Genomic DNA, 12,671 nt, shown 5'->3' on the forward strand with positions numbered 1-12,671 from the left:
AGAGGGTCCCATGTCTGAGGATGGAGTTGATGACAAGTTGTAGCCTTTAATATCTGATGATGAAAAGGGATCTCCTTTCTTTGGGGTGAGTCCCCGATTCCCATTTTACGTTTGTGGCGCAATTAGCAGGACCCCTCTTCCCTTTGCTTGGTCTCCTCCGTTAGAAGAATGCCTCTGATATGTAATATTTGTTTGAAAACCCAAAGAAGCGTGTTTCCTTTTGAGGTTTGCCTTACTTCTTATGTTCTGAAGTTTGTTCTGGACCTCAGATTTTGCTCCGAGCAACAAAACCGGTTGGATTGTACTAACGTAACGGAGCCGTAATTTTAGCCAACTGTTGGGGGTGGGGAGATAGTTAAGGTGTGTCGTAGTTTCTGTGGTTTCTCTGTGGAGTAGAATTCCCTGCAAAGCTTTTCCATGTGGTGTTTTACTAGCTGTCTTAAAACTCTCTGATGCACGGAGCAAAACCGAATTAGGCTCATGTGCTACATCGGTGGGATGGGCCAAGGACTCTGAAAAACGAAAGAAAAATGATCAGACAGCCAACCTCAGAGGCTAAAGCATCCAAAGAGGATCGGCAGGACATAGCCAAATTCAAAACTAAAGAAGCAACCAGCTCTTTGAACCCGTTTTTGCCGAAGTTTCTAGGGGAAATAAGAATTATTTAATCTATTAATGTTTTACCTTTGCACGGTACGTTACAGTTTACAAAATGATCCTGGGTATGTTTGTTCAGAGGAGCCCTGAAAAAAACCTTTGGAAGCTTGTATTATTAGGCTCATCTTTATAAATGAGAAACTGAGGCACAAAGGTAGTTCCAACGTCATTTGTCTAAGAAACCACAGAGGCAGAAGTGAACAACACTTCAAAGCTCTGTGTCTTTGCACCAGAACTTCAATAATTTTAGTTAGTGACCACATCTAATGCTCATGAAGAAGGAAAACCAACCAGATAGCACGTGCGTGCACAGTAAAGATGGTTCTGGACGGCTGAGCTCTCATCAGTGAACAGAAGACATTACAGTGCCGTCTACCTATCAAAGGAATATGTCCTTTCTTTACTTCAAATGCTCCGTGATTCAGAGGCATAGTTCCTTCTGAAGTTCTGAGTGCACCTGATAAAATGCCACATACTTAGCTGTCCTTCCCATTCTAAACATGTGTAAAAATTTCTCCTTACTGTGTGGTTTTGGCTGCTAAGTTCAAGAAACATTTATTGAATGCTACGATATGCCAGGCCAATGAGCAAAGTAGGAAGTTGTCTAGGTGGTATGATTCTAGGGGAGCCTTTTCCACTGGCCCAGACCACTGCTAACATACCCCCGTTAGCAGGGCATCCCTTTGAGTTAGTCCAGGAGTCGCTCAGATTCTTTTTCTGAAAATGCAGATAGCATGGAGAGAAAAAAAAAAAAAACAAAACAGAACTCTAAGATGGTCCCAGTCACTAATGCTGTGGGGTATATTAATTTGTCTAGTTAACAAATCAAGTATTAAGGCCCTGAGCTGAATAGGAGGTGACGTGGATAAATTGCATTCTGCTCAGGAGAAGCGGGTGATGAATTCTAGAAAGCCCTACAGAGGCTCTGAGGAGCCAGAATATAGCCACAGGCCAGGGACTTGTCTGATCTGGAGAGAGAGGTGCATGAACGCTCTCTATCAAAAATAAACTTTAATCACTTCGTTTTTGTTTTTAAGAACTAGCCCTACGTGGTATCTGGGCTTTAGGTCTGCGTCCATACAATTAATCAGATTAATATTTGCAATTCACATACCAAAGGTGTGATCGTGTTCTTATTTTTTTAAGCCCAGTGAGCGGGTCTCCGTCTCTAATGAGAATTAGTCCGGTGCAACTGTCTGCCCCAGCCCTCTGTGCGGCTTCCTCCGAGCTCACTGCCTCCTTGGTCAGCTCTGCCCTTCTCTCCTGACTCCGGCCCACATCTCTTGCCCAGTTGGGGATGAGTCCGTGTCTCTGCCTGGCCTCTTCCAAGCTCAAAATGATTTCAAGCCCCCTTCTGCCACACTCGTGCGTTTTTTCCCACAGCTCTGCAAAGAACATACCTTTAGAATTTTAAGCATAGTATGTTTGTGACTTGTGCCCTGTCTTCCAAGGACCTAAGATGTTTTAGAAGTATATCAGTTAATAAGTTTATCGTTATCAACGAGAGTTATTCTACAGATTGTCATTCAAATTAAGGTTTTTTTTTTTTCATGATACAGCTGTTGATATTCTGCTTGATTTTTTTTCTTGATTCACTCATAAGCTCTCCCCGCTGGGAACAGCATGTATGGAATAACCATATTTGTTTTAATGGCTACCAAGAACAGAAGCCCCCACCAAAAATAGCATCCATGGTGATGCCTATGATCATTCCTAGGTGCTGTGCTCAGAAGGGCCTTCTGTAGGTTTACTCATTCTGTCTTCACAACAATCCCATGAGGCAAGTACTGTGGTTATCCCCATTTATACCTGAGGCACAGAGAAGTTAAGTAACCTGCCCAGGGACACACAGACGATGCATTAAAATTTGAATCCAAGAAGTTGGCCTCCTGAGCCCAGGCTCCTAATCACTATGCCACGAAGACCTGCACCTCTCCAGGAGGTCACTGAAATGTGAGGGAGTCTCACCGCCTGTGGGTGAGAGGTGCTCGGGGACCAACCTCCCCCCGACCCCGCCACGGCAGTGGTTCAGTGAGTCAGATGCCTGAGTGGAAAAGTATCCCCAAGGTGGTAGGGAGGAAAGGAGAGCCTTGGGTTGGGTTGGCCCAGCTCTTGCCGTAGTGGCCTCTCTCTCCTCACTCTCGTCTGCTTTTCATAAAGCTCATTTGGGAGGACGGCACTTCAGACTGGGTCACACCAGAAACAGCATGGGCAGACAATATCACTTCACACAGCACGTGCTGCACAACATGTATGGGGGGGTGGGGAGTGTGACAGATGGAGAGAAACTGCTTGGTCCTCAGTATTTTTCCAGAGACGGTCTCGGCATCTCTATGTCAGTCTTAGACGCATGGGCCTTCCTGGGGCGGGGCCCTGACGTGCTGGTAAATGTTTACCCACCGGTTCTCTAGGGGCAAAGCCCTGACTCATGGCATTTAGCACTGTCGTCGTTTCGATACTCCCACCATGGGGGGATTTCACGTTGTCGCCACAACCTCACCGGGCAGTCGGGAAGAGTGGGGGCAATCGGACCCAGAACACTCCTGCTGAGGGTCAGAAGGTTAGGACGGATGGGGCAGCGATGCCCCATGTGTCAGGTTCGGATTGTGCACATCTGGCCCCTGATACCCTGTGCGGCTTCTGTCTTTCCTCCCTCCCCGCCCCACCTTAATATTCCCTCGCCATAAAATCAGGCTCGTAAGAATTTCATAAAGACCAAGAAAGAGAAAGGAGTCACAGGACTTGCAGCCTGTAGGCAGTTGGGTGGAGGGCAGGAGGGAGCAGGCCATGGAGGTCCCTCTTGTTGGGTGATGGGAGAAAGCAGAAAAGAGAGAGAGGGAGGAATGGTTTTATAGTCCATGCATGTTTGTATGTGAGTCTTTGGCTCTTCCCCTCTTATCTGGAAGAGCTGCCTCCTTCCCCTACCATCTGGTTGCTCGACTGAGCCACTCCCAGGAAACCTGTTTTAGCGGAGGCACAGCTGCAGGGCCTAACGCCCCAAACCCTTGTCACGGACGCCTGCCATAAACCATGCTGGATCAGATACAGCCTGTTCCCCTCCTAAAAGGCCTCATAGCTGCAGACCGTGTGTGCATCACGGTTTCATGATATGCTACCTTCTAGTGCCTTATGATTTCACAGAGCCAAAGTCTCACCGTCCAAGCACATTCTCTGTTGCCTTAAAATATTGATCAACAGATATTTATAGAGAGCCCTGCTCTATTTCCCAGTTACTGCTGGGCACCATGAGGTACAAAAGCGATTCAACCTAATTTCTGACCTAAAGAGCTCATGATCCACTTGAGAACACATGACAGCCACATGAACCAATTCCTAAAATAAGAAGCAGTTATAATAGTATGATGACCACGTCAGACTACAGTGTTTATCAGAGATTGTGAGGCATCTGCAGTTAGAGAAGAATGTATAATAAGTTGTTTAGTAAAGGCAGTCAAAGCGGTGAGGTAACTGCATATCCTGGGAAATTGTATTGTTCTTGTTTATTAGATAACAGCGTGTACCCATTTTTAATCTATATTCCTAACTTTTTTATAATTACAACCCCTTTTTAACACATACGATTGTAGCAGCCGGGTCTATGTAATAAAAATATTTCTTCTGCTGGCCAACAGCCCACACTAACACTCTTTTGCTGATGGAGATCCTTTTGAAGGAAAAACCTGGTATGAGCAAGACATTCACAAATCCCTGTCCCCTGGCAGTAAATCTACTTAACAAGAAGGTCATCTTTTCAGTGGAGTATCGACCTAAAGTACAGGTTTGCTTATCTGGATGGTGTTCAATAGCTCTGAAAAGAATTTGACTCCTCAAATGCCTCATCGGTTTTGTTCGGGGCTTGTACATCTCCAAATAAAAGTTGTGACAGTTCTTGGTTCATAGAGCTTGTCAGGATCAATCGGTACTAGGTAGCGGACCGTGGGAATCTCATGGCAGATCTCTGAGGGCAGAAGGCCCCCTGACACAGGCCAGCGAAGGCAGAGGGAGACACCACGTGTGTTGTGTGGCATTGCCATTCCCCTACCTGATTCTTTGTGCTAATAGGAGGAAGCTATCACATTCCCATGAGCCAAAAGCTAGTTTTCACTTGTTTTTGAAAGGGTTTTTGTAACTATCTTAGGAGGTAGGAATGCCGAAGTGGAAATCTGGGGAGTTTGCCATATAGGAAAGGCAAGTCGTTATCAATCTACCCTGTGTGTCTGGGACAGTAGGTGCATGTGAGACAGCCAGGGTCGCTGCATTAACGTGAATACTTTGTCGCTTCGGAAGGCTGCGATGTCTGTGTTTGGGTTAAGACGTCCTGCTGCTAAGCTTCAATTAGGTGAGGCTGGTAAAGTAAATAGAAGGTAATGGATTGTGTCCATACATGACTCCATTCCATCCTTGGAATGACTTTATCGATAACTGCTGGAAGGCAAGACTCAGCTGTAGCTGTGTCCAATATACCTCCAGGCAACAGAGAGCTGACTTTATTTGCTAAGGTGTTTGAGGTGTGCCCAGGCTAAAACCCCGGATCCTTCACCATCGGATACATCCAGTGTAGTTTTTCTAAGATGATGAATGCTTTCTTTGTCTAGGCGTATGCTAAGAGTTACCCCAAACTTCTTGAATTGTGTTAAACAAACCCGCCTACGGTGGCAGTTGGTCAGAACTCACCAGAGTGCGTGCTATGTGTTCATTTCTCCCCTATGGTCTGTCAACATTTGTTTTCTCTGTACTCAATTTCTCTTGGTGCCCTGTGAACCCAAATTTAAGGACTGTGTTTAACGGCATGTTGGCGGGCAGGGGGGGAATACGGGTGGAGGGGTGTTTTGAATAGCTTTTTACCAAATCTGTGTCCCATTTTTTCCAAAACAATTTCCTATTTCTAAAACTGCTGCCAGCTCATGGGAATTTGTAATCTACAGTTATCCTGAAGTCCCAAGAGAAAGATTCAGAAATGATCTCCACAGAGCATTGTTCATTTAAGGATTCTTCCTAATTAGACCCCAGGGCAATGACTTGCTTTTCATTAGTTGAATATTGTGCATTTCCTGACATGTCGCTGCCCCCTAGTGCAGCACGCTAGTGAGTGCATCCTTCTCTGCAGACATTCTTGATTTGCATTATTACTGTCTGATCAGTCCATTTCATGCTTACCTGGGTTCTGGCAATGTGATTAGACACTAATCCATGACTCAGATAAAGTCCTTCATGGGCCCCATTTTTCCAAACAGATCCTATTCCGGGAGCAGGAGTTTGGTGGGCTAGCGAGTACAGATGAGAAAAATGGAGTTTCAGCTGGACTCTCCAGACCCCTTCCAGTGGAGAGACCGGGCCCAGAATTTTCAGCATAGTGCCATGAATCAGAGGAACAGCTTGCATGTTAAGGTGCATCCAGGGCAAAGTAAAGAACACTCGGCTTGGAGAGAGACAAGCTTAGGAAATTTCCTTAACCCTCTTTGAACCTTTGTAAAACTATCATCGATTCAAAAAAAAAAAAAAAAAGTAATCTTAAGATGTCTTAAGGATTTACTACATCATCTATTTTTGAAGGTTTTATACACTTTAACATGTGATATAAATCTTCATCTATTATGTTTACTATGAATGAGGTAGCCATTAGGTGCAATTTAAGGATTATGGAAAGGCATTCTGACCCCAAAGACTTGCTCTCAGAACCGTTTCAAAATGATCACAAAATTGTAAGCCATGTATGTGGTCTCCGTGCCAAAATGACCTTGAACAAGTTGTTTCACTTCGTTGGGTCTCTGTTTTTCCATCTATAAAGTATTAGTGCACCTATTTAAAGGGATTACTCAGGGATTCAATGAGATAACATATGCCTGGCACATGGCAGATTTCAATAATTGTTAGTTCCTTCCTCCTCCTCCTCCCTTATTTTTTTCTGGTCTGAAATAGTCAACACCTGCCTTTGACACCTGATACTAATGGGTAGATGGTGCCTAGATGGTGTACCGTGATGCCCTCTTTCTGAATTGTCCCCCAAAGAGTGGAGCGGCAGTCCTTCCTTGTCCCCATCAGCTTTCAAATATTGGCGAGGACATCTGCCCTGGGGAGGGGATAAGGTAGAGGTGGTCATTAAAATCTTCAGTATCAGGAAGTATAACTGACAGGAAGCTGGGGGTATTGCCTGTTCAGGAACCGTGTACTTTCTTGTGAGAATAAAAGAGATTTTCCTTCTTTAATGATTATACTTGCAGTGTTGACTGGGGGAGCAGACAAGAGATAAGAAAGGCATCCAATGCGGGAAAGGTCATTTGGTGATAGTGGAATTTTTTTTTTTTTGTCAAAAGAATATATTATAAATGTCATACCTACTTTGAAAATCAGAATATTAAAAAAAAAAAAAACAGATGCTCAGTCTTCCTGTGGTGAATTAGCAAACAAACGAAAAAGGTCTTAAACCCAACATAACAGAGGCAAACAGATCGAGCCACACCTACATGTACATATGCACACACACACACATACTTTGTAGGTAAAATACACATTTTTCTGCTTTCATGTGTGGTTTTTGTTCTGAATGCAACATTGGTGGGTTTTGTTAGGTAGTTAGTAAGTTTCTGTGGAGAGAAGTAAGAGACCTTTAAGGATACTGATTATTCGATGCTAAAGAAGAATTTGCACTGAGGTCTTTTCTCCCTCCTAAACCCTAGTTCTGTCATCACCCTGACCATGGACTGGACAGAAACCACAGAGCACCACAGAAAATTATGCAATTCATTAAATTTGTGTAATATCCTTTCACCTCATCGTAGACGTTGTTTTGGAATCCATCAACAAGAAGTTTTACTCTTTTTGAATCAGATTTCTAGAGCAGAGCTAGAGGGACGTTAGGTATTGCCCTGTCTGAACTCCTTTATTTTATAAATGGGGGAAGTAAAGCCTAGAGAAGACACGTGGTTAGTGTGCCCCCCTTTATTATTTATCTCTCTTTCCAAATGTCTTTATCAAGTTTGCTTCTTCCATCTCCCCATAGGATTGTGAGTGTGCAAAAGCACTAGACCTGGTGTGCCTGACCTTGACACCCAGCACCACACAGTGGGTAATTCAGTAAATTCCATCCTTACTCTCCAGCCAGCTGCTTCTTCTCAAGAGAATTTATCATTATAATAGACAGAGAAAGGGATTACTGAATAAGAATATTATAACATTTAGTAACATTTCTTTAAATTATTTGATGCAAATTTCATGTCCGAGTATAATATTTTAGCCTATGTCTGGGAGTGGGGGGAAGTACTCGTTTGTGAATTAGCGATGAGATTCTCGTGTTACATGAGGAGGAAAAGCTGTGTTCTAGTTCCGTGCTTTACCAAAACTTCAGGGATTAAAATTTTACCCCATATAAAAGCCCATTTGGCAACTCATTCAATATTACCCAATATTCAACCAGAGTTTATTGAGTTCCTACTATGCTCCTAGCGCTATTTATACTCTTAGGATGTACCAGGGAAGAAAACAAAGATTTCTGCTTTCAAGATTATCTCTTAATATATATTTGTAACATGAAACGACCTATTTATTCCTAATACCAAATTACTCTTGGACAGCATTCTTGTGAAAGCATGCCATTTTTAAAAAGTTGTCTGCCTTAAAATAAAAGGTCTAGTTTCAAAAGAAAATGGTTTTTTTTTTTGGTCGAGTTACATGAAATTTGGTGCAACACTGCCGCCTTGCGGCCACTTGAGTCAGAAATTTATACACACTATATATGCTCAACGCTTACCTTTAAGGTAGGGCTTAAAGTGAAAATTACCTTGTTTTTTTGGTGGAAGCTTTAGACACATAACCTACCCAGGAGTATTTATCATTTAATTCCTTCTGGGTTTTTTTTGAACAGAATGATTGGAAGGGCTCCATCGCTTTTGTAGTTGGAAACCGGATTGAGGACGATCTTCCCATTCGAGCATTGACTCTTGCTGTCCAGGTCCCTCAGCGCAAATTCTTCAGTATCGTATCATGGCAAGACATTCTACAGCAGGTACCTGTCCCTTTCATCTCTAAGCCCCTTGAAGACTTTTTTTTTTTTTTTTGCCTAAAATAACAGAATAAAGTAATAAACTAAATAAGACTTTACTATTCTTGGGCTGTTGGGTAAATTTGGGTGGATTCTTTTCAACAAAATTTAACTAGAATCAATGTGAACTGTTTAATCGGGAAGAATTAGTTTAGTCCCATGAATATTGCCCTTTCTACATGCATTCATTTGACCAAACCTCTGTAGCCATACCAGACTCCCTGCTAGGCTCTTTGAGGAATTATCTATTTTTTTAAAAAAAATTTTTTTTTCCAACGTTTATTTATTTTTAAGACAGAGAGAAACAGAGCATGAACGGGGGAGGGGCAGAGAGAGAGGGAGACACAGAATCGGAAACAGGCTCCAGGCTCTGAGCCATCAGCCCAGAGCCTGACGCGGGGCTCGAACTCCCGGACCGCGAGATCGTGACCTGGCTAAAGTCGGACGCTTAACCGACTGCGCCACCCAGGCGCCCCGAGGAATTATCTATTTAATAAAAGATTGAATAATAAAAGACTAAACTATTTACTGTTCTGGCAAAGTCCATAACAAGCCAGAAGAATTAGGTCTACAGAGAAGGCTAGCTGTCAGAGGTCAGAGAGGAATGACAACATAGGAAAGTCCTGGCAGGTGGTGCATATGCCTGTAACTACTAACAGCTTTACCAAAGTGACTATAAATTTTTTACTTAATTAATGAATATCTCTTCCTTGCTAGGTTTCTCAACCCTTCAAGTCACCTAAGTATTTGAAATTTATATATACCTAACTATTCTTTAAGTACGCTTCTCTTGTTCATCATAGATGAATTTGATTTTCTTACAGATCAATGAATCAAATGCCCTTCTTGGAACTACATCTAAGAAAGCAAAGAAACCTGTAGGCAATAGTGCTCCCTTATATTATGAGGTAGGTGAACATCTTTACTGAAAAGAGTTTTGTAATTTTTAGAAAATGAGAACTGAAGTGGTGATCTGATAGTCACTTTTTAAGAAGTTTTTAATTCATTCTTTGAAAGCAAGTTCTGGGTCCTCATTGGAGCTGCCTGAGGGCAGACACTTAAAAAAAAAATCTGCCTCCATTCTAACAAAATCCCTCTCTAGGAATAAAATTGTTCTAGATTGTCGACACCATCCCTGCATCCAATTGAAGATTATAAATCAGAAGTTTTTATATTCAAGAGAGTTGGGTCATACTTTTTCATGGTAATTATTAAGTGTGTGATGATATTAAAGGGAGCTGTATTATTAGTGTATTACAAAATATTAGTTTCACCAAAGGAACAATGTAAAAGTGCCCCAGAAAGTGTTTCCTGTACAAGACAGAGACACAGCTGTTACAATTTTCCATCAGTTTGTGAAATTTGGGCACACTTCCATCCTACTTCAACCAACATGAAATAATGATAATTTTTAGATTAATGGTCCATTCTGTCCCTAGCAGATGCTTAACACAAAAGTCTGGCCTGGGTGACCATTGGGTTTATGCAAAGACTTAGAACTCATGCTCAGTACAAGGGGATTTCCTCTCCTGCTGCCTTGTTAATATCGAACTTACAGCTTACGAGAAGCTATAAAAATCCAGTGATTAATTAGAATATCACTTAAAATTTGTCAGGCACTGTTTTATGGCTCGTCAGACTGAAAGCATAAAGATTTTTGGATCTTTCTAAGACAAACTTGTTTGCACTTTATTTCAGTGATCTAATAAAGTTTTTATGTGTCTCAGGTCTTGGATGATTTCCTAATGGCCGCTTTAGTATTGCCTGAGTACTATCTGAACAAGTTTCATTGGATTTATTTACGCTTGACAATACGGTGGATTTTACAACATTAACTCCTGCCATCCTACTCTTACTATCACGAAAAACTGATTCTGTGCTGTTGGAGTCAAATAACGCACGTTTCCCCTCTTTTTTATGATGCTCTGGATGTGCGTGCTCCAGTTGAAACATTATGTGATACCTGGATTTAAAATGCTGGAAGTTTTCTTCTGAAGTAGCCATAGAAAACCGTGTCCAATTCTCAGGCCTGGGACCAATTAGCCCCCAAAGGACTCTTTCTTCTTCAAAGATGCTCAGTAAAAATCAGAGATGATAACAGGCCAGTTTTGATGTCTAATCTGGACAGACATTTTGACTTGGATGTGGGATAGCACAATGTTACAAATCCAGAGTTCAGTTAGAAAGCCATTCCTCTCCAATATGTGCTGTGGCTCTGGGTTGTGAATCCTTCACTCAGGGGAGGTCCATTTCACATCTGGCTCTGCCACATTCTTCCAGTGGAGCATTTGGGCACTAAGCCTCCCACACCCCCACACATACCCTTTTCTGAATGGTTCCAGAAGAAAAGGGAAGGGAGAATGAGCACCACAGAGATTGGCCCTTGGGTATACCAGACATGCATCAACTCCAGTTGCTTCAGTAAAAACAGATATAGAACATGAAACAAATTCAGGCTCTTGATCAGCGTCAGCCGAGGACAGAATGCACATCGGGAGAAGAGGGCACCTTTCCAATCTCAGTCCCTTCACGCTTAGGACATGTTCAGAAACTCTGTCACTTGGTACCTCACCCCAAGTGAATTGAGGAGCTGCAGGCCGTGTCAACTGAGAACTCCAAGGTAGTTGTGAGCGGTGACCATGAAAGAGGCGCAGAAGCCAAACTCTTTTGGGACTTGTGTTTGAGGCTTACGAGTCTATTTCTGCTTGAAGTCTTGCACAATCTGTAGCAACTAGGACACATGGCACAGGTCAACTCCCCAGGAGCCTCTTTGGGGAGTTTTTTCTCAAAAGAAACTCAGCAATGGGGAAGAAAAGGTCACCTAAGAAAATCACTTATGTGACGTGATATCCATAGAGTTGTGTCTCCTCCATTTTGGAAGGAGAACTCAAGGTAGACACTATGAAGACCATCCACTTACATTTACTTCTATTGGTAGGATACCCTCATTGGTCTTAAATCCGAGCCTAGTTGTTCTCACTTTAAACATGGTGCTGACCAGTTTGGCTTTCTGGTTTCCTTGCCTGCAGTCAATTAGGAGCAGCAAATTAAAGTGAAATGTCACCACAGTGCAGTTCATCCATGAGTAGTAAAATAGCGTCAGAACCACATTACATATTTCCAATAACGACTTGCGATGTCTGGGCCAGCAAAGACCACATTCCTAAGTGATTTGCTCAGGCTTTCACTTGGATGGCTTGGTGTTGTGTACACACAGCCTCATTTTGAAATTGTGTAATTTCCCCTGAAACTTTAGAGTTCATCGAGCCATAGTATTGTATATATGAGAGAGTCTTTATTTATAAACCACAGTTCTTTGAAAATGTGCTTAGATTTGTGCTAATGTAATTCCACAGAGACATAGCTACAGCCCATTTGTTCGTTCACCATCTCCTGTCGGAAACCATGTCCTGCTCTATCAGGAACTATTCTAAGGACTCGTATGGGAATGGGAAAATATTCACCTTTGTGCATAGTCTCAGGGATGTTACCTATTACTTTATTATAGTAGTAGTCTATTATTATTTAATATCATTATTTAATAATGATGATGAAAATGATGATGATCCCATGCATTGGCCTTACATACGAACATACTTTCTAGCTTGTAATCCTATTTGAGGATGCGGACTTCTATGAAAATGGATATACAGATATTGTCTGTATTATATAATGACCAGTTTTGCCAAATAGTGGCATTTTACCAAATACCAAACAATTAACAGCTACATTCTTGTTCAACACTAGGGGTTTAAACACTATCTAGACAATGGGTGGTGGGGAGAGATGAATATTATAAAGACTGTAACTTCAAGAAGCTTAAGGATTAGTTATGGGGAAAAGGGGGGAAAATATATCCTAACACACAATAAATGGTCAACAAATGTTTATTAAAAGAGTGAACAATACAGTGCATCGAAGTCCCGGAGAGACAGATGAAGTGTCATGGGCATTCAAAGGAAGATGAGCTTACCAT

General features: G+C 42.2%; 1 protein-coding gene across 1 annotated transcript in view; it reads left to right on the top strand.

Moving 5' to 3' along the window:
• SPAG17 (sperm associated antigen 17) overlaps positions 1–12,671 on the top strand; it is a 215,282-nt gene that overhangs the window by 24,788 nt on the left and 177,823 nt on the right. The window contains exons 2-3 of the mRNA XM_047085237.1: positions 8,519–8,659; positions 9,520–9,603. Coding sequence (XP_046941193.1) covers positions 8,519–8,659; positions 9,520–9,603 — 225 coding nt within the window. The remainder of the gene's footprint in view (positions 1–8,518; positions 8,660–9,519; positions 9,604–12,671) is intronic.

Source organism: Lynx rufus, unplaced genomic scaffold (assembly GCF_022079265.1).
Source record: "Lynx rufus isolate CCGP_SWC_20201006 ecotype Redwood Valley unplaced genomic scaffold, mLynRuf1.p SCAF_2, whole genome shotgun sequence".
Classification (NCBI taxonomy): Eukaryota; Metazoa; Chordata; class Mammalia; order Carnivora; family Felidae; genus Lynx; species Lynx rufus.